The 26,711-nt window shown below is 33.0% G+C and overlaps 7 protein-coding genes across 9 annotated transcripts; 6 read left to right on the forward strand and 1 right to left on the reverse strand.

Moving 5' to 3' along the window:
* Window positions 1–637: 637 nt before the first annotated feature.
* LOAG_00383 (hypothetical protein) lies at window positions 638–796 on the forward strand (the record flags this gene model as incomplete). The annotated part of the gene is made up of 1 exon (XM_003135923.1): window positions 638–796. One exon carries the CDS (start codon window positions 638–640, stop codon window positions 794–796), a length of 159 nt encoding a protein of 52 aa, XP_003135971.1.
* An 80-nt stretch (window positions 797–876) lies between these two features.
* Window positions 877–2,429, forward strand: LOAG_00384. Of its 2 annotated transcripts, none has more exons than XM_003135924.2 (5): window positions 877–1,127; window positions 1,200–1,375; window positions 1,533–1,784; window positions 1,890–2,108; window positions 2,190–2,429. In XM_003135924.2, the coding sequence occupies exons 1-5, from the start codon at window positions 983–985 to the stop codon at window positions 2,358–2,360; spliced, it is 963 nt and encodes a 320-aa protein (XP_003135972.1). In that variant the 5' UTR covers window positions 877–982; the 3' UTR covers window positions 2,361–2,429. The 2 variants fall into 2 exon arrangements, with proteins under 2 accessions (XP_003135972.1, XP_020304121.1); XM_020445417.1 differs by having other exon boundaries at window positions 2,206–2,429.
* A 389-nt stretch (window positions 2,430–2,818) lies between these two features.
* On the forward strand, window positions 2,819–4,768 carry LOAG_00385. Of its 2 annotated transcripts, XM_003135925.2 has the most exons (4): window positions 2,819–2,893; window positions 3,542–3,744; window positions 3,909–4,098; window positions 4,341–4,768. In XM_003135925.2, the coding sequence occupies exons 1-4, from the start codon at window positions 2,866–2,868 to the stop codon at window positions 4,463–4,465; spliced, it is 546 nt and encodes a 181-aa protein (XP_003135973.1). In that variant the 5' UTR covers window positions 2,819–2,865; the 3' UTR covers window positions 4,466–4,768. The 2 variants fall into 2 exon arrangements, with proteins under 2 accessions (XP_003135973.1, XP_020304122.1); XM_020445418.1 differs by lacking the exon at window positions 2,819–2,893 and having other exon boundaries at window positions 3,136–3,744.
* A 256-nt stretch (window positions 4,769–5,024) lies between these two features.
* On the forward strand, window positions 5,025–6,517 carry LOAG_17040 (hypothetical protein). The gene is made up of 4 exons (XM_020449700.1): window positions 5,025–5,216; window positions 5,478–5,541; window positions 5,767–5,892; window positions 6,356–6,517. Exons 1-4 carry the CDS (start codon window positions 5,067–5,069, stop codon window positions 6,481–6,483), a joined length of 468 nt encoding a protein of 155 aa, XP_020306721.1. The 5' UTR covers window positions 5,025–5,066; the 3' UTR covers window positions 6,484–6,517.
* A 175-nt stretch (window positions 6,518–6,692) lies between these two features.
* LOAG_17041 (hypothetical protein) lies at window positions 6,693–15,284 on the forward strand. The gene is made up of 16 exons (XM_020449701.1): window positions 6,693–6,947; window positions 7,328–7,391; window positions 7,532–7,739; window positions 8,049–8,295; window positions 8,655–8,804; window positions 9,010–9,120; window positions 9,389–9,606; window positions 9,991–10,218; window positions 10,428–10,602; window positions 10,880–11,026; window positions 11,223–11,402; window positions 11,627–11,836; window positions 12,034–12,234; window positions 12,505–12,627; window positions 13,564–13,764; window positions 14,829–15,284. Exons 1-16 carry the CDS (start codon window positions 6,861–6,863, stop codon window positions 15,012–15,014), a joined length of 2,736 nt encoding a protein of 911 aa, XP_020306722.1. The 5' UTR covers window positions 6,693–6,860; the 3' UTR covers window positions 15,015–15,284.
* An 807-nt stretch (window positions 15,285–16,091) lies between these two features.
* LOAG_00388 (hypothetical protein) lies at window positions 16,092–17,166 on the forward strand (the record flags this gene model as incomplete). The annotated part of the gene is made up of 3 exons (XM_003135928.1): window positions 16,092–16,115; window positions 16,304–16,352; window positions 16,910–17,166. The coding sequence occupies 3 exons, from the start codon at window positions 16,092–16,094 to the stop codon at window positions 17,164–17,166; spliced, it is 330 nt and encodes a 109-aa protein (XP_003135976.1).
* A 3,599-nt stretch (window positions 17,167–20,765) lies between these two features.
* Window positions 20,766–22,325, reverse strand: LOAG_00389 (hypothetical protein). Its single transcript, XM_020445419.1, has 2 exons — window positions 22,163–22,325; window positions 20,766–20,999 (listed from the first exon to the last, which is right to left on the reverse strand). The coding sequence occupies exons 1-2, from the start codon at window positions 22,313–22,315 to the stop codon at window positions 20,922–20,924; spliced, it is 231 nt and encodes a 76-aa protein (XP_020304123.1). The 5' UTR covers window positions 22,316–22,325; the 3' UTR covers window positions 20,766–20,921.
* Between the last annotated feature and the right edge of the window lie 4,386 nt (window positions 22,326–26,711).

A 26,711-nucleotide genomic window follows, 5' to 3' on the forward strand; every position in this document is an offset into this window, starting at 1 on the left:
ACAGATTATATACTCTAGCAGACTTTTATTAGCAAAATATTTGTCAAAACTTAAAGAATAAGCCATTTTGACAGTTTAACCAATTGCGCCCATTCTGGCAATCATATTATATTTCGTTCACTTTACACCAACTGTTCTGTTCGGTTACATTTTTCGGTGTTACAAAATGAGTGGAAAGCTAGGAGTAATCTATTCTGAAGGTAATATGTTCTTGAGCATTGGGTACCTTGAATATTCTAAGACGAAGGGTGGGATTGCTTGTGAGCCTCTTACGTGATGCGAGTAGATTCGGTGACATTGAACAGTTTGTCCTCTCAATCTCTTCTAAAAACAATTACCATCTGTAGTACAACCGTACATAAACCATAAATATTCGCATGGAAATGGGCAAACTGAAAATACGTACACAAAAAAGCTTCGAAAGGATGAAGTTGAAAGCAGAAATCAATATGGTTGTTAGGAGAACGTGAGAAAAAATTGAGAAATACAATATCCAATGATAAGTGTAGTGAGATGCTACTGTCTTATCATATCAAATCAGTACATCAATCCATCTAAAAAACATCTAGAGGGAAACATCATTCTAACACGTCACTTCCCGCACATTCTTCTACTTTTGTGCTGTTCTAGACATCAGATGTTAAACAGCAGTACCGATTATTCCATTACGGTATTTCTTGATGAAATTTGGGTTGTGGATGGTGTGGTGTGCGTGAAGATAGTGGTGCGTAATTTGTGGGTGCGGGATGGCAGGATTGGATCGTTCTTCTTTTGGGATTGGGTCAGTAGTGCATGAGGTATGGTAAAACAGGATACCATACCTATTATTATGCTCTCTTTTTCTGGTCAGTCATGTGATAGCCAGTTGGGATCAGTTGTTTATTTTGAAAGCTTGCATTTGTACAGCTTATGATTTTTCCGAAAATATTTCAGGTCTTTAAAACGTTCGCGGAAGACTTAGAACGATCCTTGTCGCACGAAGATGGGCAGGGAAGACAAAGCAACGTGGAAAGCGAAGTATTTCGTTAAAATTGTGGAATTATTGGAAGAATATCCAAAGTGTTTCATTGTTGGCGTAGATAATGTTGGCTCAAAACAAATGCAAGAAATCCGTCAAGTAATGAGGGGTAAGGCTATTACTTATTTTTCAAAGTAGTGGTCTATTCTTGGTCCTCTAAGTGACAATCATTCGGATTCAGGTCATGCAGACATTTTGATGGGTAAAAATACCATGATTCGGAAGGCAATCCGTGGTCATCTGCAAACCAACCCAGATCTCGAAAAGCTACTACCGTACATTGTTGGTAATGTTGGATTCGTTTTCACCAATGGCGATCTGAGCGAAATTCGGACGAAATTGTTAGAAAATCGACGTGTAAGATTCATGGATATTTTTTTCGACTATCTGATATATAATAACGGTTCCACAGCAGTGAGAAGGAAGCCGTATTGCTAACTCATATATTGAGTTTGAAATTTTAATAGAATTCGTTGTGCGGATGCTCTTGATAAATCTTTTTTGTTCATTTCAGGGTGCTCCTGCTAAAGCTGGGGCTATTGCACCATGTGACGTCAAGTTGCCACCTCAGAATACTGGTATGGGGCCAGAGAAAACATCTTTTTTCCAAGCTTTACAAATTCCAACAAAGATTTCTCGTGGTACCATTGAAATTCTGAATGAAGTGCATTTAATCAAGACTGGCGAGAAAGTGGGAGCTTCTGAATCCGCCCTTTTGAATATGTTGAACATTATGCCGTTCTCCTACGGTCTTGTTGTGCGGCAGGTATGGAACTTAAGCAAAGCGCTTAGCACTTTGAAGGTCTTGTAAGGAGATGATAGTAGATTGGATACTTCTTATCAACGATGTATAAAAATGTTTTTTTGAAAGGTTTATGAAAATGGGACTGTTTTTGCACCGGAAGTTCTGGATATGACACCGGATGATATTCGTGCAAAGTTCCTGAAGGGCGTGCAAAATGTCGCGGCAGTGTCATTGGCTATTGGCCATCCGACGCTTGTTTCAGTGCCGCATTCCATAGCAAATGCACTCAAAAATCTGTTAGCCATTGCTGTGGAAGCGAACATCGAGATGAAGGAAGCAGAGAAGGTTAAATTTATCAGTGTCTTTTATTTTAATCATGCTTTTACTGATTTCGCAACTTAATTATCCCTGCGTTTTTTTTTTCAGATCAAGGAATTTTTAGCAGATCCATCCAAGTTTGCAGCACCAGCAGCTGCAACGACAGTTGCTGTTCCATCGGCACCATCTGGTGAATCGGGAGCGCCATCGAAGAAAGAAGAAACCAAAAAAGAAGAATCATCGGAAGATGAAGATATGGGATTCGGACTTTTCGATTAAGAGCATCATATATTTCCCATTTGCACCCATTATTTGTTGGAGTTTGTTGATTTAATAATAAATATTGCTGTTCGCTGTTTGTTTTGCAGAAACTGTTGGTACCATTTGCTACTTCCTCGAGGTTGCTTGTCAAAAAGCACGGTTACTTCGGCTTCAGGTGTTAACGTAATTGCGATTGAAGAAGATCCGTTTTGGTGATATTTGAATCAATCTGATGACGGGAATAGGGGAGAATGGAGGAGGCAGACCAGACCGGTGTCCTGCCCTCTAGAAGTACTGATGTGTCATAAGCAGTTTACCTGTATTGTGGAGAATAGGAAGAGTTGTCGCAGTATTTTATCTCGGAATTTTGTGGTCACATGGTCGGTCAGTAAGGAAGTACTTTGCGCTTCATCCATCATTCGTAGCTCGGATTTCCGTGGTCTGCTCGTAATGTTTTCCAATTCTTTTTTTATTGTTTTCAGGTAAAAACTTTCTAAATAGCCGAAGAGAGTTTGCAGTAAATATGCTGATCTTCAAGGACGCATTCACAGGTTAGTGCCCTCGTTTCATCATTTTAAATCCGAAAGTCATAGGAAGCTCACAGTGAATATGTTAAAGTGTATTTCGCTGGTAGTTTGTTGTTTTTTTCGTTTTTTTTACTGCGATTATCCATTGAGCCATATTCCTTAGGTCCAATGAACGAGGCTGGAGAGGCAGTTTACTGTGAGCCAGTTATTGGTGAACAGCATGCGCTGCTTGGAGCTTCCTATGCTCACTGGACGAGTATAATGTGGCAGAGCATGTTTGATAACAAAATATGTCTTTTTTGATATATCTTAGTTGTTATCCTACAACTTTTTAAAATGGGGTCAAGAATTGGGTTTTTCTATTGTAATTCAACTGGGAAACCCAGTTCTCTTCTCTTAGTATTAACACACATCTCAAAGGTTTTCGTTTTCTTTTTGTTTCATCAGAATTAGTAATTTGTGCACCCAAAATATAGCTTTGATACTGTCAAGTTGAAACAAATTTAAGTGTTAGATTTTGAAGTATGGATTTGCGTTTTGATGGGGTCGTTTAGTAAACAATGAATGAGTTTGTTAAAAGTTTATTGACGAGAGGTTTTCGAATATATAATTGTAAAAATAATTGAATGCTCACATGCAGATCAACTGAATCAATTAAATGTTTATGTTTAGATGACGAGCTTGCATCGGACTCGTTCCCAATGAAATTAGTGGATGGATTGATTTGGGAGTTCAAAGGGCGACAAGTGGTGAGAAGGGAAGGAGAAATTCTACTTGCAGGTGCAAATCCTTCTGCAGAAGGTGAAGATGGCGATGAGGGTAGCGATGAATGCGTTGAACGAGGCATTGATTTTGTGCTCAACCATCGATTACAAGTAATAACTGTAGCACTCGCTATTCATAGAGCTATATTTCAAGTATCGGTTTGAAATCTGCTGATGGCCTGAAATGTTCGTAGTTGATATATTTGGATTTCCTAGTTGTACTGTTTCAGAGAATGTTTATTTTTTTTATCTCAGGTTTACTCAGATTTCTGCAGGAAATGAATTGTTATGAGGACATGGCTACCTTTAAATCGTATTGCAAATCATTTATGAAGAAAGTAGTTGAACTGATGCAAAAAAACGGCAAGTCGGAAGCAGAAATTAATGAATTCAAGCGGAAGATCCAAGCTTGGGTCGTATCACTCCTGAGCAAGGATCGATTTAAACAGTTGCAGTTCTTCATTGGTATGTTACTTCCATATTAAGTCTAATTTTTGGCACTCTGTTTTAATTCGTAAAGGCAAAATTCATTTTGGATTTACTCGGAAGATTCAGATTTAACTTGTATTATTACTAAAGTTTAGCTTGTATTATTACTTTGTATTGCTAAGCAACTCTTGTCGAGTTTTTATTGATCGTCTTGTTGAATTATGCAATATCATTTTGCAAGCATGACTTAAATTTTAAAAAAAAAAGGCATTTTCTAGGCGAGCGTATGGCTGAAGGTCAAGGTGAGGGACAAGTAGCTGTAGTAGAATATCGAGATGAGGAGGAAGGTGAGGTGCCCTATTTGATGCTTGTGAAAGAAGCACTTGTTGAAGAAAAACAATGATTTCTAATTGGCAACTGCGTTCTTTTAACTGCGTTTCCTTCCTGCTTGTTGTTTTATGTTTACTCTCTAGTTGTATGAAAAATATGGCGGATAAATATGTTGGCAATGAATATTCTTCCTAGTTTGGTTCTGTAAACCATTTCGTTTTCCAAGACTTTATACGAGTAATCATCAGTTTGGATGGGCATAAAGTTGGTTCCCAACAGTTTCCGGTGCGCATTTCAATGGAAGGATGTTGATGGTTGAGGTGGTAGTATATGATATGATTGATAGTCATTACATTCATGTAGAAGTATCTGATTTTACGAGGAAATCGTCTATTTCCTGTAATGATTGACTTCCGATTGCTTTTCCATCATAGAACTAGTGGTTGACTTGGAGTTGATGGAATCGTCAGTAATGCCTGTGCAATGAGATTATTATTCCTATATTACTGAGCAGAAATACATAGGTGGTTGGGCGCTGAAGCTTTGCAAGATTTGGTTTTTCGTTTGACAGTTTGGCTTACCGTTGAGCGGGATCAGACGTTCAAAAAAGTTTTGTCTGAAATGAATCTAACTTTAGGAATCGATATTGTTATTTGAGTTATTAACTGTAATACATGTCCTTGAGTAGATCTCAGGTTGACTCATTTATTGTGAAAGAAATTTTCAATCCGGGGTATAGGTCTATTAGGAACGTGGAAGAAGTAAGCATTCGATTCATCAATAATTCCCACGATACTGTTGATCTTTGTTGGATTGATTTTCGGGTAAGTATTGCGTATGTAGTATTTTCGTTTCATCCTGAAACAGTTTAAAGTTTGAATGGATGTTTCTATTGGCTTATTTATTAGTATCCGTAATTAGATTGAGGTTTATCTCTTCGAGATAAAGCAATCTTGTAATAATCCGCTTATCATTGGACCTTATGTCAAGGCTAATTCTCACATCAAAGATTCAGAGAGGAGATAAAAGTGGTTTTGCTAATATTCTCATAACGAAGATTTTCAGATTTTAGTTCCTTCTTTCAGGGCAATTTAGTTCGTTATTTGAAGCTTGGTTCACGCGAAGTGGTAAAGTTAACCACTTTTATTGGCAAGTCACTTTTTTTAATTTCATATATTTTAAGCAACTCTTATGTAGTCCGAGACTACGTAAAGCCAGTTCTTGAAGTCTTGCATTGATATTTGGATGGTAGGCAGTTTCGATGTTATTGCATTGCTGTACTTTATCTGTTCTGTTTCTGAACCGTCCAAATTTTTCAAGTGAAATTAGAAAGCTGATGCATATTCCAAGAAATTAACATGTTCCATATAGCAGGGCACTACTGGATAGCGCGATTCGTACGGAACGGTGTAGCTGCACAGTTCTTACCTGATCATACTGAAGTTTTTGTCACCACTAGGCGTTTCCCTCATACAGCAGTTGTTTTTATTGTTCAGAAAGGTTTTTCGTTATCTATGATGTTTTCAATGACTTTTTAATCGATCGAACTCTTTGATTTTCATTTGTAAACAATGCATAATATTCTTTCAAATTTGATGAAGTTAGCAGAATTACAATGAAGCTAAAGGCTTTAGTATAGTTCCGAATTAAAAAAACTTGTAAAGGGAAGGAAAAACTGATTTTTTTTCACTCATTTTTTCATATTTACTGTAGAACTATGATAATAGTTTTTAAAATAGTTGAATTAAATATGGTTTTGTCACTACCAAATCCATTTATTCACTTCTTTGATTTGAAATAATTATACAAAAGATGATAGGCTTTATTTCGATGTAGACGGTTGCACGTCATAAATTAATTTTTTTATGGTTTAAATTTTAAATGTTAATGAAAAGAAAAATTATTTTATTTACAGTAGTGCTTTTTGCTTTTCGAAACTATTGCTTCTGATATATTTTTGCAGTACCCACATTGTTTGAAGCAGCTGTTGAGCATATCGGAGAACTGTTTCACGAACAGCAGTACGCTCTGTATAAGCTTCCTATTTCTGAGCTTGTAAAGGTCAACCTTTTCTTTTTTGGATTTGTATGAAATAAACTTATACAAATAAAAAATATTAGTGGAAAGCTGGGTGTGTATCTACGTGTTTATCTATACATAATATGGAATACTTTGCTTGAATTGATATGTTTACGACAAAGAGAGCGTGAAAGCTCTTTTGAACATATTTCATTAAATTAGTGTTCACTGAGAGCTTTAATGATCGATAGATCAATGAATTTGTATTTATTGTAACAGATTGGTGTTTGAGTAAAGTATATTGTTAGAAATGTGTTTTTTAAATTTGCCTTAATTGTAGTTTATTTAGTTTGATATTTATTTTTACATCCGGCGGAAGCAAATATATCAGACTGCATTGTTTGTTTTACCCATCCCACGTAATCTTTTACGTCCAAACCATAACATTGATGCTAGATTGCAAGAACCATTCGAAGTCGATGGTGTTGAATGACGGGAAATCGAAAATCAAATTCAAGATTCCGAAGAAGATTGATGTAATTCATTCCTTTTTATTCAGATCTTTAAAAAAATTTTATCCTAAAATCTTAGATAACGAGGTGAGAACACACAACTTGAAGTTAGTTGATCGTAGTGATTATTGGATCTTGAATCGAATGTGAATCATTTATACCTTAGTTTTATGGTTAGTTTTACGCGAGATAGGTAGCCGAATACCCTTATGAGCCATTTGAAAAGATGTCCAAATATTTTTGACAAAAAAGACCACAGCAACACATATAGGCTTATTACATAGCAACATATATAGGGTTATAATTATATTTTGGAAACGTCACTGAATCCCTCGTCTTTTTCGAACCTTGTTCTCCGTTTTCTAGATGCTATTTTGATTCTTCTAACATTTCGCATTGTTCAGGCAGGACTGTTTAATAAACAAGAAATATGCAGCATATTAAAGGATGCGAACAGTACGTTTCCGCGTAGGTTTTGCATTTGTCTTCTCAAATATTTTAGGATCATTAAGTCAGTTAAATTTGAAACATAAATAAGTCCGCGAAAGTTGAGTTTTAAATTTATTTGGGCCATAATATTTCATTTAAAACTTTTGCATTCATTTCAGAACAGCTTATGAAAATATTCACTAGTGGTCAAATAGATCTTTTTTTACAAGCAGTTTCGGATCTGTCGGTGGAGTGCTCAGATTTTGAAATAAATGAAATATCCCTCACATATTTAAGAAAAGAATTCGTTGTTATGAGTTCCGCGACTGTTTACAATTACACCAAAAAATGGATTGACTTTCTTTTGCAGAACAATTCAGGAGCAAGGTTTGATATTTTTAAGAATTTGACTGCATTTTCATATTTCTATCATAGTTTCACTTTCATGTGAACTGGGAACCTTGCTGCTTACATATATAATATTGTTTATCTCACTTGCTCTGTGTGAAAAGACCGAAGTTATAGTAAATAGTGTTTTGGGTGAAACTCAATTAAATTTGAAATAAATGAAATTAAAGGCGCTAGACTGGCCTTTGTCTTTTCTATCGACATTGTTTATAATAACTTAGTAAACTGACATGTTCTGAAAGAGTAGGAAAAGTCTAACGAGCCATCTTCTCACACTTTTTATTTCAGAAATCATTGTTTGCTACTGAAACAACTTATATGCTGTACAAATTTGTTGCAAAATAACCAACTTCAGTCATTGCTTCATGAAGTTCTTCCACAAGCTTATCGTCATCTTTGCTTCATGAAGCAATTTTCCTCGGCTTCGGTGATTGCGGAAGTAATTTTCTACTCAATTGCTCTTCCAGCTGCTTATTCTGATGACTGTGATCGAGAAGCACTCCGGAATGTCTGGAATAAATTACTGTTACCAGAAGTTTGTTATTGGTCATACACATTTTTTTGATGGATGTTATTCAGGTTTTTGACAACAAAGAAATGTTGGTTAGTAAGGATGTCTCAAAATGTTCAGGTGTCCTAAATCGTTCATTGGCAGGTTGATCTTTTTATGTTTCCTTATCATCTGATGGAACTTATTCATATATCTTGGAAGTAACCGTGCCTGCGTTAAATATTGATTGTATGAATATTTTCCGACCTATATCCAGATCTTTCCATTATAGTCAACACTTCCATTGCTTGTGCCGTCATTTTATTCATTATTTTAAATGTAATTTTTTTTTTTTTTGGTTCATTGTGTTTATTTATGTGGCAAAGTTTTCCAGATCTTTTCAGGAATCCGTAAGGTCGGCTCATTTCAATTTGTGTACTGTTTTGGTTATGAGTTCGTTGGGTTTTGGTTGTGCGCAATATATGCAGTTTTTGGAAAATTCTTTGAATGATCTTAAAGAAAGTGAAGATCTTTTATTTAGCAATCGAAAACAGGTGTTTTTTTGTTAGCTGATATCAAATAGCGGTCGTTTTTTACGGTTTTCTTTTTATCATCACATTTTTTAATCATCATCTCGATTAAAAAACAATTAACTGAATTTGAACTACAATGGATTTTTTAGTGAACAAATTACAGTTAACTTTGTCCACCTATGAAGATATGTTAATATTAATTATTTTCGACTTGAAAATATTTTAGTTTCATGTATTATTGGAAGCGAATTTGGGTGTGCTTTTGTCACATTGTCAATCGAACCAGAGTGAACTGCTGTTAAATATTCTGGTTACCTTCCATCTGGAGAACAATGACGTAATTTTTCAGAAAATGTTAAAAGTTTTTATTCAAAAAACATTTGGTGGTTAAAAAATTGTTATATAGTGTGGAATACTGATTTCATTTTGCAGCCGAAGTAACTGAATTCCATAAAAAATTAGACATTTCACTGGGCGTTCGTTTCCATTAATGTTCGTTAAAAATTTTCTGAAGTATCATGACGTGGCATTGTTTAGTTTACCTTGTTTGTTGCCAAAGTAATCGTATGAATCTTATTTATTTTTCCAAGTGTCTGTGTTTCCAGTTGTATTTGCTAATCCAGTCGGTATTTCGTTATTCGGGATTAATTGATAATTACGCTTCCAAAGTGCTACAGCCTTTTTTTCGGTGTTTGTTGTTGCGTTTATCATCATTCGCGGACGAAAATTTTCCCCAGCAAGAAGGAAATGTCGGAATATGGATCAGAAAAAGCGTGGTAGAAATCTTGTCGATGTCAAGTAAGAGCTATGAAGATGAATTGAAGTAAGTTTTCTAAACTTCCAGTAATTATTTTCCAACTTCAAATTATGTTGTGTCCGAATCTAGAAATGTCGATCGGCTATCTCGGCTCATGATTAGGGTCTATTTACCTTCAAATATTGAAACGATTTCATTGGGGTTTCATCCTTTCTCACCACTAGCATCTATATATTTGCTCCTTTTGCAATCACATGATTGTTGAAATTAGCACGAAAACAGCAGTTGCTTATGCGAAAGAGAAAGTAAGAATATTAATGAATTCTGTTTTTGACAAGTTCAGTAGGGGGAAGAAGGGTATCAGCATAATTTATCGGAAAATCTGTAACATTTTTGTGCAAATTGTTTTTAATGAAGAGCAATATTTGCATAAGAATTCCAATATTACAGTTCTTGGAAAATGGTAATATCTGCATTCGTTCCGGCTTCACATCTTATGCCGTTGTCTGAAAAAAGATTGTGTCAAATTGTGCAGTCAGTTTGTGGGAAAGGATTTTCACTAAAAACTTTGCCAGTTTCATTGCGAGTGGTATTGTTTTGTGTGTTGATTTCGCTTATTCCTTGTATATCATCGGAAGTATTTGAAATTGTAGTTGAAAGTACTTTGTCGATAATGAGGTTAGTTTTGGGATTTATTCTAAAAGATCATCGAATCTGAGTTGAGGAAAGCAAGAAGCATGTTTTACTGTTTCAGTGTGTTTTTGTTGAAAATTTCAGAAATTATGATTTTATGAGAATTTCATAAGAAAAAAGTTAAGACTTCGTTGTTTTTATCTAATGATTTTAACCAGCGATAACTCCATGATCGTTATTGGTTATCATTTTAGGTCGGATGTGAAATTATTTCGCAGTTTAATAAACAGCTGTAAAGAAAAAACAGTGAAAAAATATATCAAGACTTTACTTCGATGTGGTTGCTTGAATAATAGCTCAAAAAACACGCAAATTCTAGTTAAAGAATTCCTCCTTAGTAGTTGCAGTTGTGACATGCTTGCTCTCAAGGTTCTGTTTTTCTTTGTTTTTAACGAATTTGTAAAAATTTGATCGTAATATTTACCGATTTTCGCAGCTTAAATTTCTGATAAGTCTCCAAACCTAATTAATAATAAGTAATTGGCATACTTTCGAAACTTTATTAAAATTTTAATAAAAAATAAAGGCACTGAAATTACTGTAGTGCCAAAAAGAAAAATTTTTGAGAAGATTGAGGATATGACGTTTCATAATTGGATTATGATGAATGAAATGCAAAAAACATTGGTGGTATATTTTTTTGTAGTGTGATGTTATTTTGAAAGCTGCAGTACAAAAATCCTTAATTGAAGAGCAATATTATTTTTTGAAACCATTGTGTGAGACATTTAATGAAATCCATTACGAAATAAATGCAGGAGAAAATAGAACATTACGAATTGCTACTGAAAAGGTAATCTTACATTCATTTTTGATGTTTAAATCTTTTTAATAAGTGTAAATATAAATCTTAGAGAGACGATGTTTTCTATTTGTTTCTCTTGTGTGGAAATATGTTTTTATAGCAAATCGGCAGAGTCTTTGCGAATTTTACTATACTCGATTAACTGCAGTTAGGTTTTGTTCCTACTTTTCCATTTTTTTTGTAGGTTTTCCAACATATTTATGAACTGATATCTCCTTTCGATTGCATGGATACAAGGAAATCAGCTCTTTTTGAGTTATTTTTGTCAGTGCTATCAGTTGTGAAAATTTTGCAAGATAACGGTACGACAGTAACTGAGAGAGAGATTGAAAATACAGCAGAACATATCAGAATTGCTGATCAGGTAAAACGGAATATCATTATGAATACATCCACCATGCTTTTTCATACAACTTATAAGCTGAAATCCTTTCCATGAACTTGATTAGGATACTGATTTCTTTGATAACTTCTTGAAGTTCAAAAATTCTAATCTCAGTTCGAAAATCAAAACCTATCCAGTTTTGTGAAGGGAATTGTCGTATTTGTTGTGAATTTAGATACAAGCGAGCTGTAAATCAGTTTCAGGTATGCAAAACTCTTTGTAAACATCCAGATAAGCTGATCGAATTTGGAATAATATCAAAGCAGCTGTCGCAGTTGTTGAGAAGATCCATTTTATGGATGGTAAAAAGGGGTAAGCTCGAGCATATTATTTCCTGGAAATATGTTAGATATTTTGAACTATATGATGAATCCACCGTTAACGACATTATCAGTGCTGCATCGATGGAAATGGTTAGTCTGGTTCTCTGTTCAGTTAAATATCTTGTGTTATTAACGTTTTGATTCATTGAATCCTGACTGGTCTTTGAAGTAATCAAATGATTTATTTTGCTACTACCGTTGCAATATTGTCGGAGTCTGATCTTTATTAGTTCCGCGTACTCGCGAGTAACAAATGTTCAAAGTTGTTTAGTAATTTTTTATTCTAGTTAGAAAGCCTGCTACACTCATCTTCACATGATCTTCATGCGTCGGAAAAATTTGCATTATATTTTGCGTTGGCAAAGCATCAAAATGAAGAAAAGAGAAAATTGTTATCCTCTGTGCTCAAAGATGTGCTGGAAGTCATAGTAGATATTGCTGGAACAGACTATCTGACAACTGTCGCTTTTCTACATCATATTCTTCCGGTAGGTTCTTTTGATAGCTGCACTTTGCTGTTTTCCTATCTGTTGTATTTTTTATCTTGTTCAAGTCATACAGTTCGTCAAGTTCTAAAATTAGTTAGTCAATATTCTGATAGCAAATTTGAAAAATTATATTCATACGCTTGAGTATAAATTTGAGTGTAAAAATATAAAAAGAAAAATCGATCTCACCTAGATGTTATGTCATATTTTTTCTATCTATATATGCGTCAAATTACATGGATTAATGATTTTAACTTCTAAACTTCCCAGGTTGCCTCTGGTAGCGCATACGCGAGAGATTACGTATCATTTGCTTTGACAGTTCTTGCAGTAGACTATGAACTGTTATTCTCAGATCCTGCAGCGCTGCGCAGTGCTGTTTCTCTTCTTTTGGTAAGCAGTATAGTTTTAAAGTATTTTTTTTATTAGCACGTTGTCACTAATCTTGCCTTATTATTCATCTCGGTATTATTAATAATAGGTTTTAATCAAAATACCGATTCTAGGTCTGTCTCTCCTGGTTTATTTTTTATGGCCGATTCTGTTTAGTTAACCGTTCATATTCATTAGGAGGGACGCAGTTGTTAGCTTATCATAAGCTGTATCAGTATTAAAGCTTTTGTCTTTTGACCGCAGTAAGCTAGGTCTTAGAATCAGAAGCGAATATTCCCATGGGCCAACATGATTATGAATTGCAGTGGTCTAATTCCAGGCCTTTTCTAGGCTAAGAACTTTTATAAACCCTTTTAGGACGTAAAGAAATTTCTAAGGAAAAAAGATATGATGAATCGAAGCAGTACTTACAGTTTGGGCATCGTATACTAGTTGCAGTGTGAAGGGAAAGAAATTTAAGAATACATAAATGAATTTGATTTTCATTGCATCATAAAAAAGCTATGGACATATGGGCAACGCTCCAGTACATATGAAGAGAATAAGCTATGCAGAAATGTTAAAAAATTTATTCCTAACTGTAAACGTTGTGGTAACATTTGGGTCATTGTGGTTACGGTGCAGATTATTAACATTGAGAAAGTCTGGGTCAGAGTCGAAGACGATAGGGAATGGAATAACTCTGATTAGAAAAGTGTTCGGCAATAATAATACGTCGAAATGAAGATCTGATTTCAGCTACAAAGTGAAAAATAGCTCATTACGCAGTATTGTGCTTAATAGTGTAATATAGGGAAAATAAATCATAGGAAAATGAAAAAGGATTGGATCGAGATGGTGTAGATTAGATTATTTCCAAACTTATTTTTAATACGAATGATGGTCAAGCGTTTATGACTAGAATATTTGCTCTTAATGAAATCTTTTGTTTTTTAGGATTGTCTGCGGTTTGGGACCAATTCTATAATTAATGACCAGTGTTCGTTTTACATGACGTTGTTTGTATGTGTTGGACGAGCTATTCAGAAATATGTAAATGATGCATCAGCAATCAGTCCTCGGTTTATTCGTCACTTATCTTACGGGTTTGCTAAAGTTGCTGGCGAAATGCTGAAATACGAACGATCATTTTCCCGGGTAATTTTTTCGATTACAAATAAATTATTACTGTATTTGTATTTTTTTACTGTGTTTCCTAGTATTTATTTTTTTGTTATGGCAAAAAGCATCATTCTGCACAGTCATTTTTTTCTTTTTTTTTTTGGGATTCAAGTGTTTATGAGCTTAATTAAAACCTAGAATTCAGTGAGTTGTTTTTCGTGAAGAGAAATTGGTCAGAAGTAATTAAATAACAGGGGAGAACTTACAAGAAGGAAAGGGAAATGAGAGGAAGTAGAAGAAAAATATTGCTCTCAGCAATGCACTAAATCACTTATCACCCTTACCAGACATTCAGGGTTGTATTTTTAGAATTTTACTGGGGTTTGCATTTATACCAAGATCCAAATATTAGTGGAGCAGTGTCTCTTAAAAACTCCCTCGTTCTCCCTCCTCACTGACTTTGTATTTGAGGAGTGGGAAAAAAAAAGAGACATCTGATGCCGTTTGTCAAATACACTAATGTTTTTCTAATGGATAACGTTAATTAAGGGAATTATTTTATTAACCCAGGTAATAAACATCAAGAACTATGACTGATCGTTTTGCAAACCATAATTAACAGTATATCAATAATTGTTCTTTTTATCTCTTTCATTTTCCCTACTTTTTGTCTTCTTTTCCTGTCCTTCTAATTGATAGTGTGGGTTAAGGGAATTTAGTGAAGGCCTATCGATTCTGAAACTCCAAGTTTCAAGTCCAGAATGTAGTACTCCCAGTTCGAGATAACCAATGGTTGAGGAAAAGGCGTTCTTTGAAATTTGTACTCTCTTTGAACGAAATAATTGTCTTTTAATAAACGATATTTACTGGAATGTTCAGATGTACTACTGTTTGACCACCGAGAAAGAAAAATGCACAGAACTTCAGGCATGCATTAATTGTTAACTTTAACAAATATTTATGCACTTACTCCTTTAAAATTTTGGTACAAATTATGAATGTAGTGTAGAAGCCGTAGTGCACTATATTTAGCCAAAGCTGTCAAACCTTGATGTTGTTTGCTTCTTATGTGAGAGCTTAATCGATCTTTATCATTTCAGGTAGCACCCTTCATCATTTCGGAATGTCTGGAAGATGCTGAATGCTTATCACTTGCTTTGTTTCGAATTTTCTCAATCTGTGATGGTCATAGTGTCGCTCTCCTCACTACTAATCTACCATTGTTACAAAAAACTCGATTCGCTAATTTAAGTTTATATTTCAAAAAAATCAAAATGGTTGTCTAGTTTCAGGACTATATGCCTCTAATTTAAAAACCATACCCGGAATAATGTAATTCTATCTCCTCTCAAAATTGCTTAAATATTCGATATTAGTGATTGAGACTTGATATTTTTCCCCGTATCTTAAACTACCTTACTGCTATTTTCCCACTTTTTTGGCTTTTGTTCACGAATTTGTAGGTCTACATCTGATTTTTGATTTATTTTTGGAAATTGTTTCGCTCTTATAATTTCAAGGGCATGTATACAGAAAATAAACGAACAAAACACCTGGTTCATTTCTCTGCATTTCATATGATCCCGATATTTGGATCCATTCCTTGAATTTCTTTGGAACAAAGAGAAAGCTTCAGTTTCCCAAATGATAAGATTTATTAACTGAAGCTCTCCATATTGTGTAGTCGAACGAGATGATTAACATTTCATTTCATGTGTTACTTATAAACCGTTAGTATCCTATGCTCATTCAGTATGCATAGAAGATTTGCATCTAATTTGGTCTTTGGAAATAGCGGATTTGAGACATTTGGCAGTGAAGATGCTTGCCTCACTTTATTAGCTAAGGGGAAGCTTTGAGAGTGGGGTGGAGGAAAGCTTTGAAAATTTGAGAAAATGCAGATAGAAATGATTCATATAATTTGAGTTGGTGAGAAGCTTGCATGATTTTTTTGAAAAAATTCTTATAAAACGAAGAATTCTGAAATTCGTATTAATCGTTAGTTAATGTGAAGGACTCATTCGAAGAATCGATTGTTGCGATATAATCGATGTTTGGGAGGGAGCAATCATTCTTGTCAATTTTTTATCAGTATTAAATTTAAAGAAGGAAAATAAGTTCTAGATCATGATTTTTGTTGAGAGCCTTTGTTTCTAGTTTTTAAATGCATTCAAAATCTCTCGAAGATAATGGAAGATTAATGAGAGAGTTATAGTTATTTCGAAAATATCCATAACATGCTTTCCGTTTTTCTGACGAGAAAATGCTTCATATGTTTTACTGTTATTTCAAAATTAAGGCCAGTTGCTCATATTTTTTGCACACTTTGGAATTTGTCAATCATTTGAATTTCTGCAAATAATATGAGAAGAAAATTAATTATTGTGGTAAGTATTAATTTTCGATGTTATAGTAGGAAAATGAGAGAGTATCTCGGAATCTTTTCTTCTCAATTCATTAAGTTTAAAAATTAACAGGATTTGCATTTTTTAAATTACAGTCCAAATTTAGGATTGATACAAGTTTTGCTGCAATATCAAGCATTTTAATTTTTTCTCAAAACATCTCATTACAGATTCTTGGTGTTTTCTACTTGATACATATGGAAAAATGTTTTGCAAGAGGTATGGCATTTGGATATTCGAACTATTTAACAATTAATCGTTCTTTGACAATACATGAATAGAGTCAGAATTCGACCCTTTCTATTTTTAACTTTTTCCTTCCTTTCTTGAAGGACCATATTTAATAAAATTATCATTAATGTAGTGATTAATGAAACGAAAAGTTATTAAGTATGTGCATATTTTAATAAGTGTGTGAAGCGATTATATAAGGCATTAAACTAATTCTTTATTTTGGATTTGTTAACATTAGTTGTCAAGTGAGTAAGAATATCATGAAAGCCTGAATGGGTTGCAGTCTATACGTGTAGAATGTTCTGGTCAACATATCTCGTCATCCATGTCTATTCCGTTGTTTCAACCAAACGATTTTAATAAAAAAATCATCTAAAACGATTTTTGAAATTAATGAATTACGTTTAAATATTTTTAGACTTACTAGATGATTGTGTTTTTAAGAGTACAAACATATATCATAGTTGTCTGCTGGACTTTTAATATTTAACCCTCATATCTGAAACATCAATAATTCATTTCATTTAACTTTTTTTTTACAGTCCAGTGCAAACACACAGAAGTATTAGTCCGTTTGGGGCGCAATGAGAATCATTCAGTACCAATATGCCCATCCATTGTTTCCAGCTCGCATTCGAAATTAGAACCAAAACAGTTGAAGCAAAATGTTATCAGATGTGATGGATTGCTATGCAATAGATGTCGATGTGACGTTAAAATGGGTTATAAGCTATCCAACAATACCAGTCAGGCAGAATGTGTACTGATTTGTCCAAGACATGATTCTAATGGTGAGTGAAGTAGAGTGAAAATTCATCATGTCTTAAACTTGAATGATCCTAACATCTTTTTATTTTTGTTGATGAAAGAAGAGAAGGAAAAAGTTGCAATAGTTTCGAAACTTTTCAGTATTCCGAAATAGAAGGTTAGTTGATTTCATAATTTAAATTATTTGGACTAAATTTCGCATGCTTGCCAAGTTGGATAGTCATAGTTTTTTACAGTGATTGATTGATCATCTTTTTGTTTTTTTGATGAATAAATAAGAAAATAAATAAATGAAATAATATATACATTGTTGGTTATTTTCTGCACTGTAACTATTGGAAGCTTTTTTTTATTTTAGAATTTTAGAATTTAATTTCTTCGCGAGAAAAGGAAATCAGATCATTTGCATAACATTAGCAAAAATTTTTCATTAGCAAAAAGTTTTGCGACTTTTATGAAAAAAGTTAATTTAAGTTTATCGAATTAAAATTAAAATTAACAGTAATTAAACGTGCATATGTATGCGAAATATGTTTAAGTGTCATAAAGGAACTGTGGAAGATTTCCAATTTTCGACTGCAATGATAATACGCTCATTGCTATTATGGATAAGAGGGCCAACCTTTCTTGGTATTAGAAATGTTTACTTACATAAAAAATCAGCTGTTTTATTGTGTTATTTGTGAAATAAAGCTTTCATTTCTGCAATAACAAGGGATAGCATTCACAAAGATTGAAAGAGTATCAGCTGATGTTTTTCTTCTAACTAATTTCCTCTTTTTTTCTTGTAGTGAAGTGGGGCGAATAAACTTTTTCCAAATGTACCCAACAGTGATCCTCTCTATTGAATTCAATAAAATTCTAAGTACCAGCCAAGAGGTAATTTGACTATTGAAGGGTAATATATCTCTAGAAGATAAATTACTCCCAATGTTCTCATTCTTTGGGAAGAAAAAAATTTCTAGTCATGTGGAATTAAAAATGATAAATTAACTGGAATAAAAAACATACGCACAGCTTCGTTTTTTATTTCAAATTATGATCCCTTCCATGGATCAAATCTTTTTCAACTTTGTATGCTCAGTCATTCTCCCAAAATCTGACGGAATGCCAATGGTTTAAAGTTCTCACTTAATGATTTCCTACTGAAATAAGTAGTACTAAAGAGTTCAGTTTATTTTAAAGTACTTGCTGATTTGCATGCCTATTGTAGATGCAGTTAACAAACAATCTGTCTAGTGTGCTTAACCTTAGCTAATCTGCACCACTATTTCCTCCAAGATATCAAGACTGATTGTTTTATTTAACCATACTTTGCTTCAAGCTTGTCGACAACGAGTCTTCTAGCAAAGATGAGAGATCAAGATGAATTCTGTGAAAATAATTCTATATACTTTGAAAAATGTATTTTTTTCAAATTTCGAAAGAAGAAGACGCTATAAAATAATATCAGAAATGGTGCAAAATTACACATCCATTCACATTTGACCGTTTTTTATGACATTTACGGTTATGTTAACTCATCCTAAATCAATGAAATAAATTTTTGAACAGAAATTTAATCATTATACAGAGTTAGGGATAACATGTATGTATTCTGCTTATGCAAATCAAACGCGATAAGTTAACATTTAAAATTGGAAACTCGTTCAGCTTTCAACAGTTCAACTCTTCAAATTCATGATCCAAACAAAGAATAAATTTAAAGAGCCAGGAAACAATCAAAGATAAGGAATGTAAATCCAAAATGCATGATTACTAAATTTAATTATTGATTTGTTTTTATCTAATTTTTACTCCATAGTTCTATAGATTGTTTTGCTTTGCGCAAAAAGATGCAATGGCAAGTTGTTACGGTAAGGAACAACAGTGGTAAGTCGCTACGATAACGAACGATAGTAATAAGTCACTACAGTAGTGAGCAAAGTGCTTTTTTTTTTCTCTTCCATTTAATGAGAGAAAAAAACGACCGAAATGAGTTATTCTGTCTAAAAAGCAAGAGTTGCGAATCGTTAAAATGCAATAAAAATGCTATTAGGAATGGCTAGCGAAGGAAAACTCTTTCTTCAGTTGATTGGACATTCTTAAAGTTTGTTGTGATAATATTTCCGGATAGTTTACTCATCTCAGAACTTTTTCCACTTTTGCTTCTTTCTAGTGAAGAATTCATGAAGCACGAACATATTATCTCAGAGTGTTACGATAAATTCACACCTTTTGCTGCTACTAATAATGTAGTAGAGGAAGAGATAATCGAATGGAATCACTATCTACATTTTCGATATATCCATTGCATCAATTCACATGACAGTGCTCATCAGTCAGTTGGCAACACAAAATTGTGGCAGATGCTGCACAAACAACTGATTCAAAAATAAAGTTTTTAATAGTTTGAAAAAAAATAACAGACACTAAATGCTTTCATAAAATATATTATTCATTCAAAATCTGCTCCATTTTGGAATGATCTTCCTTCTGCAATAGCAAAAATATCTGTAAAAGGACATTTGGATATGGATTTCTTCTATCAATTAGCTTGCTCCTAGCATTTAGGAGTATATAATGATGTAAGCCAAACACTAATTTGATGACATTAGTCCATTTCTTTGAAATATGAGGCTGTTAGTCTGAATCATACGCTAATAGTTTATTTAATTAGTTTCGTATATTTTAACAATTTCATGAAATTCGTCACATTACCTCCCTCTAATTGCTAGATCATCTTTGCAATTGTCTCGATAATGATGATCAGTGTCTTTGATAATATAATAATGTGAAATGATGATGTATTGGTCATGTGGAGAAAAATGCTTTCAATGGAGGCAGTAAAAGTAGCTGGAAAAGTTTAAATTCCATGACTGTTGACAAAGAAATGCTAAAGAATGCTTTCGCAAAAATTTCAACAGCTTGTCGAATTTTAAATTTTGAAAATGTTAAAAATAAGCAGGCATATTTTTACATAGCACATTGAACATTTCACCAATAGTTCAAGAAATGCTTTTCACAAATCATCTTTAGAAAAGAACATGAAGAAAATTTATATGGAGGAGAAAAACTGGCTTTGTTTGTCTTTTTTTATTACTGGTAAGGCATTTCAACCATTAATTTTGACAGTCGGAAAAATGAGCAGTAATTCTAAGATAATAACAATAAACAAAAACCCTATACTTTATTAGTCTTACGCGCAATGAGTCATGGTAGTGAATAAGCACATGAAAGAAAATGAAGCAACTTTTGGAATGAATTAAAATATTTGCAGAAAAAAAAAAACCGACTAGCCAATTCTGATCATTCGCAATGTTTGCTTAATTTGCTCTTCCATCATTAGGTTTAGTTAAATAGCACTCTTTGACAAGTGTCAGCATATTTTCTTTTTTCCAAAAACAATATGTGAATTATGTGATATACAATAAAGATGCTAAAATTAACCCTTTCAATCAAACTTATTAACTTAAATGAACTCTGGAGCTTCATATTTACCAAGGAAACGGTTTCAGTCTTGAAAAATATACAAAGTTATTTAGCATCACTTTCGAATACATTGATTCGGTTTTGTCTTAAATCAAAAAAGAAACAGTTGTTGATTCATATCCTTTCAATTGTATTTGATTCACTGCACAACTATTTCCTCTAAACTATATCACTCCGACCGTTCATTAAGTTATTTTTTTCCGCAATTTACGGTAACACAAAGAAACGTCAATCATAAAAATCAATATTCAGCAGGAAAAGTTAAAATAAATCAAATGCAATAGTGAGATTCAACTAATCCAATGCATTTATATTTCATAAAGCTTTATGGGTCGAAGTTGAATCATATTTTTGCTGTGCGACGTTTAGTTGATGCCTTGGTCCCATGCCCCACTGAAAAAAATAAGAATTTTAGTAAAGAATTAATCTAAATTGACGTTTTCAAAACTTAATCAATAAAATTTGAAACAATAGGAAGTGAAGATGGATTCTGAAGATTACGCTTATAAGGCTTATGAAATGCTCCTGAAATGATACAATCTTATTCGGAGCTAATCTCAATATTTAGATTTGCTGATCTTTTTCTGGTCAGTAAATACAGCAGTATGAATACATCAATTTATTAGTTTTTCAAATATTAATGCTACCGAAGAGAGATGCAGGAAAGTTTAAAGTAGCTAATTTTTCCGGAAACCTGCAGTAAATCAAAAACAGCAGTGCTGCTACTGATAAAATGAATTGTCTCTTTGGGTACGCATGACAAAAGTATTTCGAACTTCCAAACTATCAGGAACAATAACGGACAAGCGCTAAATGATTGCGAAAAGATCATAGGTAAGCGATGAAAACAGCAATTCAAGGAAAATATAACTCCAAAAAAAAGCCATCGTTTCCTAATAGTGAAATCAAGTCAAGACCGTGAATTCTCAATACTTAGTCCAATAAACATTCTCGTGGACAAAATCCAGTTATAATAATCTGCGAGATGGAGATAGTACTTTTTCTTGGACTGTCTTCAAAGTCGAATCTCCTTTCTAAAAGCTTCCAGGTCTCTTTTTCTGAATAAGACTAAAAATTTCCTGTCAATCAGTGATGAGTCATTTACCAAAGGAATAAAATCGAAGGATTGATTACTTTTCGTGGGAAAATTTGATTTTGAAATAAGAATTCAAGAAACATTTGCAAACATTCCTACTCAATTAATTTATTTGATTTGACTCACTAAAAAGAGAAATATTTCTGCCAATGGATTCAATAGATACTGAGAATTGTATATTTTTGATAGGAGTTTGTTTGTCAGCACGGATTTTTACTGTTAAGTATTTTTATTATTATGAAGAAAAGGGATAGCAATTAAAAGATTTCGGCTTCTGAGAGTTACACAGATAATTCGACATGGAGCATTGGTGATATTTTCTCTAAGGGACTTTTAGATGGCAACGAAACATGAAGCGACGATGTAACTGAATTTCTGAACTAAATAAATGTAAACATTATCATTAGTTCCATTCATCCTCAGTCAGCGATTCTTTTAAATTAATTTACAATTCACAAACCTTAGCAAAAACAGTTTTGTCATCCGTTTCAGACACACAACACCACAAAATACACGTTACCGAGATTATAAATATTATGGAGAAGAAGGAAATCCACACTGCAATTGGTCCAAGATAGTCTAACATATCCAACTGTTGTTTCAAGTCAACCATTCCTGAAAATAACGGACAAATAGCTACCGGTCTCCTTTCAGTTATTATCTTAAGCATTTAAAAGCAGGAACACTTGATTTCAATTCAAATAGTTCTAAATTAAATTATTGTTGATAAAATTTTCCGGAATCCTAAATACGAAATTTCCCCTGTGCAGTATTGACGGTCTCATATGACGGAAATTTTAACTACAGGATCCAAAAAAGAAAAAAGAGAGTATAGGAGCGTATAGAGTCCATTGAAAAAAGTTCTAAAAAATTTTAGAGAATGCGATATAGCTTGAAAGCACTATTGTCAACGGTGGATGGCCAGCAGCATCGAAGAGAGCAATAACATCAACTGTGCGGTAGTAGCTTGAAGTGAATCAATACTTTAAAAATAGCTAGCTAGTTAGCTAGAGTTTGGTGTGGCGAAGTGACGAAGGGAGAATCTTCTTCATATATACATAAAGATAAATAGTATTATAGTCTTGGTAAAACTTCACACTTAGCTATATTCTTCTGAAATTCTCTCTGAAATTGGAAATTGAAGTTGAAATCAAATTGATTTATTCATAAAAAAAACATAGGCAAAACAGAAGTGTTAACTAAAATTGTTTAATATCGAAAACAGATGATATAAATTTTTGTTTAACAGTTAGAAATTACTTAGAAATTGAAGCATTCAATTGCACTTCATATCTATTGACTTATGGCACAATGGAAGTACAAAATGAAAATCGAATATTTGTAATGGCTTTTTTGATAAACTAATTTATTTATATCAAAGTGTAATATTTGATTTCTGTAAGTTTGCACGACCGAAGTACTTAAAATGGAGCAAAAGAAAAAATTTTCTTGCTAAATGTGCATTTAGCAAGAAAAAAAGAAAGGTGTGGCTGATAAAAGCATTACACAAAATAGTAAAGGCAAGGAAAAGCTGAAAGAGCGCTTACGTAAGTTTTCTAACTAATAGTACTATTTATATCATTAAATATTGAATTTAAATTTAAACTTTAGCATAGTCAATTTCTTAGTTATAACTTCTATTAACGAATAAAATTTGTTTATTTGTACTAATAAATATTAGTCTTGGACTAATATTCAATAGTACTTGAAGTTCAATATTCGGTTGCATTTTCAATGGTAGATTTTCTGTATAACTGAAGAATAAATCGAGAATTATTCATTACAGCTTAGGAGAGTTTAATGAAACAATGATCATTACAAATTAAATATTAAATTCTACTCACAGGAATGAACTGGAACGAAATTTCGAATCTTACTTTAAATGAACTGCTAGAGAACTGTGTATTGCCCTCAAATGCATTTCATTGCTTTTCCACTCCATGAAAATTTTTGTTGAAAACTTCAAATTTATTAAGTTTTTTCTTTTGTTCATTTATATGCTTTCTGAATTTAATGGATTGAATCAGTCAAAATGCTTGAGGCACTACAATCAATCATTAATAAGACTATGAATCCAAAGATTCTAATGTTTAACCTTACTTTTCAGTCTATTACAAACAAGCTAGTAAAACCAAAATTTTTATAAGGAATAAAGTGATCGATCGGTTTTAGACTTTTCTTTATTTAAAAATTTTTGAAGGATTTCAATTTTTTTCCAGAAGCAATTAGAATTTTCGTCGTGATGACATTTACTGATAAGTTATGTCCTGCGCCATTTAACAACAGTGGTATTTTTTTATGTAAAAATCAATTCATTTCACTTGCAGCGTTCTCCCTCAGAGTTAAAATTTTCTGAAGGAACTAGGAATATCTTCCTCGAATGAACAGAAGAAGACATGTTTTGTCAGTTAGTTTGGAAATTGTCAACTGAAATATGAAATGGACGAAATTCAATCGCTTGACAACTGATAGTGAGAATATAGGCCTATCTTACAGGCTTGTGTACTTGTGATTAAAACTAGAATACCCCCACATGGGCGTGTTTTCAGTGCGATTATCCAAATTCAGATTATGTATTTTCAGCTGTCTTATCTTGCTTCCAATATGCTAAATAAATGTTACTGTAACCGATTTTAAGAAGTGATTTAAGAAGTGACTTCCGATAATTTTAATAAATTTATTATTTTTTCGAAGGAAATTAAGTAAAGAATTCAATGATCAAGAAAGCGCAGCTTCCCATTATTGGCGCTAAAAGAGAGCTCTACTTCATCACACTAGATGATTGCTTTTCAATTCATTGCTTAAAAATGATGAGCTATTTTAATTGATCGAAGTTATTCATCTCTCAAGCTGTGTAATTTAAAACAGACAAGTCATAACAATTTATGATTTCTTCTCAACTTAATATCTGATTGCATATATCATAGACTTGAAACATGCACTTCTTTTTTTCTGTCTTTTTACGGTGAATCTTTTTTTAACATAAGAAATTTGGGGGTATTGGAAAGCTGTGTTGCACGTTAAAACTTGATTTTAATTTTAAAGTGATAAGCTTGAAGCTGATAAACATTAGATACTGAACTAATTACGCAATCCATTTATGCATTGCTATTTCAAAGCAATGGGAAGCGTTCATGTTTCAGCAATTGTCACAAGCTGATTTTCTCGCAATACATTGCTATAGCTCGTAGATTCCGTTATCAGCAGTGCATAAAATGACATGATATGCAAAGTAAGAATGACTGGATTGGAATATTTCTTTCAGTGATCGATTCTTCAGGAACATCTTCCATTCCAAAAGCGATACAACATAATAAATTCAAAATGAAAGTTGACATTCAAAAACGGGGAGAATTCGTTTTCTTCCATTTGTCTTAGCATTGCTTCATTTTCACCGGAATTCACTGCTATTTTCTATTTTCGTTCCATTTCTTTAATTTCTTCTTGCTATAGAATTGATGACACAATTTTTTTTTATCCTGAAATCCCAGTTCAAATTTTTTATAATAACATAGAAAAAAGATGAAAGGTGGTTGTAGTTTCCTTTTTGTACGGAGATTTCTTTTATAATATCTAATGTACTTTTAAAGAGATGGAGCTGACTATGACTCTATTAATGCGTAATGCCTCCAGGATAGAATTGTGGGTCTTAAGCCAAAATAATCCCAGTTATCTACTTCGATTTATTGCAAAACCATTTCAATTTACTAACAACACATGGCCAGATATCATTTTGAAATAAATTGACAGAAATTTTATATATTTTTAAAAAGTCTTCCTACATTTGCTATAGAAACTTGTTAAACAATGAATCCATCAGTAAAAATTACATAATTGAAAATCCAATGATTAAAAGACATTATATGATAAAAATGGTATGGAAAATAATCACAGATGCTTAGACAATCACTGTTACGAAAATGGGTTTATATCACAGCTGATCAATGATTAGTACTGCTTCGCTTACCTAAAAAGATGATCGCTATGAAGTCGCATCTGCACTGCCATCTTCATAAAACTGTAATGAGTTCAGTGTATGCTGAAATTCAAGTTTCAAGAAACATAAATAAGGAATACTAAAAACGGTTCCGAAGCCTTCTCGAATATTCAAAAAATTCTAATTGATGGCTTCATTCTTCAACCAGGAAAAATTTGAAGAAAAGCATAACAAAATATCCGCCATCCAAATTCCATTTCAACTTCTTAAAAGAAATTCAAACTTCGACATAAGTTAAGCACCATAAAAGTGAGGAAAAATTTTACCAAAAAGAAAATATGAAATCCGGTCCAACAAACAAACACCAGTATTGTTAGATGGAATTTTAATGGAAGCCTTTCCGATGGAAAACTTCTATGACCCAGCAAAAATTAAACAGAGGAATCAATATTTTCCCGTGTCAATGCAGGCTCCCTATGAATTACCGACTTTATCAAGATATGTCCAGGGCAAGACTACTATATATCCGACAAAGTGGTGAAGTTAAATTTAGAAGTATCGAGTTCCAAAAAAAAGAAAAAGAAAAAATACACCACCGAATAGAAATGGCATTTTAGGGAAATTTATTTATTGAAACCCGTAGTCCACCTGAATACATAATATTTAGTAATATTGGCCCCTACTTAATGTACGAAACACAGAAAAAGAGTTGACAAATAGAATTACAAATTAAAACTAACTGCAAGGAAAAACTGGACACGACTGGTATAAGAGAATGGAAAGTAAGAAAGGAAAAAGAACTGATTAATAAACCGCAAAAGATGTATTCGCCGAAAAATTACGTCACAATTTTCAACCAGTGTTTGTAGTTTCAAGTTAGGAATAATTTTTACGTTAAGTCATAAATTTAAAAAACATAAAAAGGTTTCAAATTGTTTGATGGATTCAAAAAAATGAGGCTAAAAAACTGACTTCATATTCACATCCTAATTTTTGATTTCACTAAATTTATCTTGTAAGTAATATAAGTAACAGTCCAAGCAGTCTAACAGAAATTTTGAAACAATCAAAT

The sequence above is a fragment of the Loa loa genome (genome assembly GCF_000183805.2).
Source record: "Loa loa unplaced genomic scaffold supercont3.36, whole genome shotgun sequence".
NCBI classification, from domain to species: Eukaryota; Metazoa; Nematoda; class Chromadorea; order Rhabditida; family Onchocercidae; genus Loa; species Loa loa.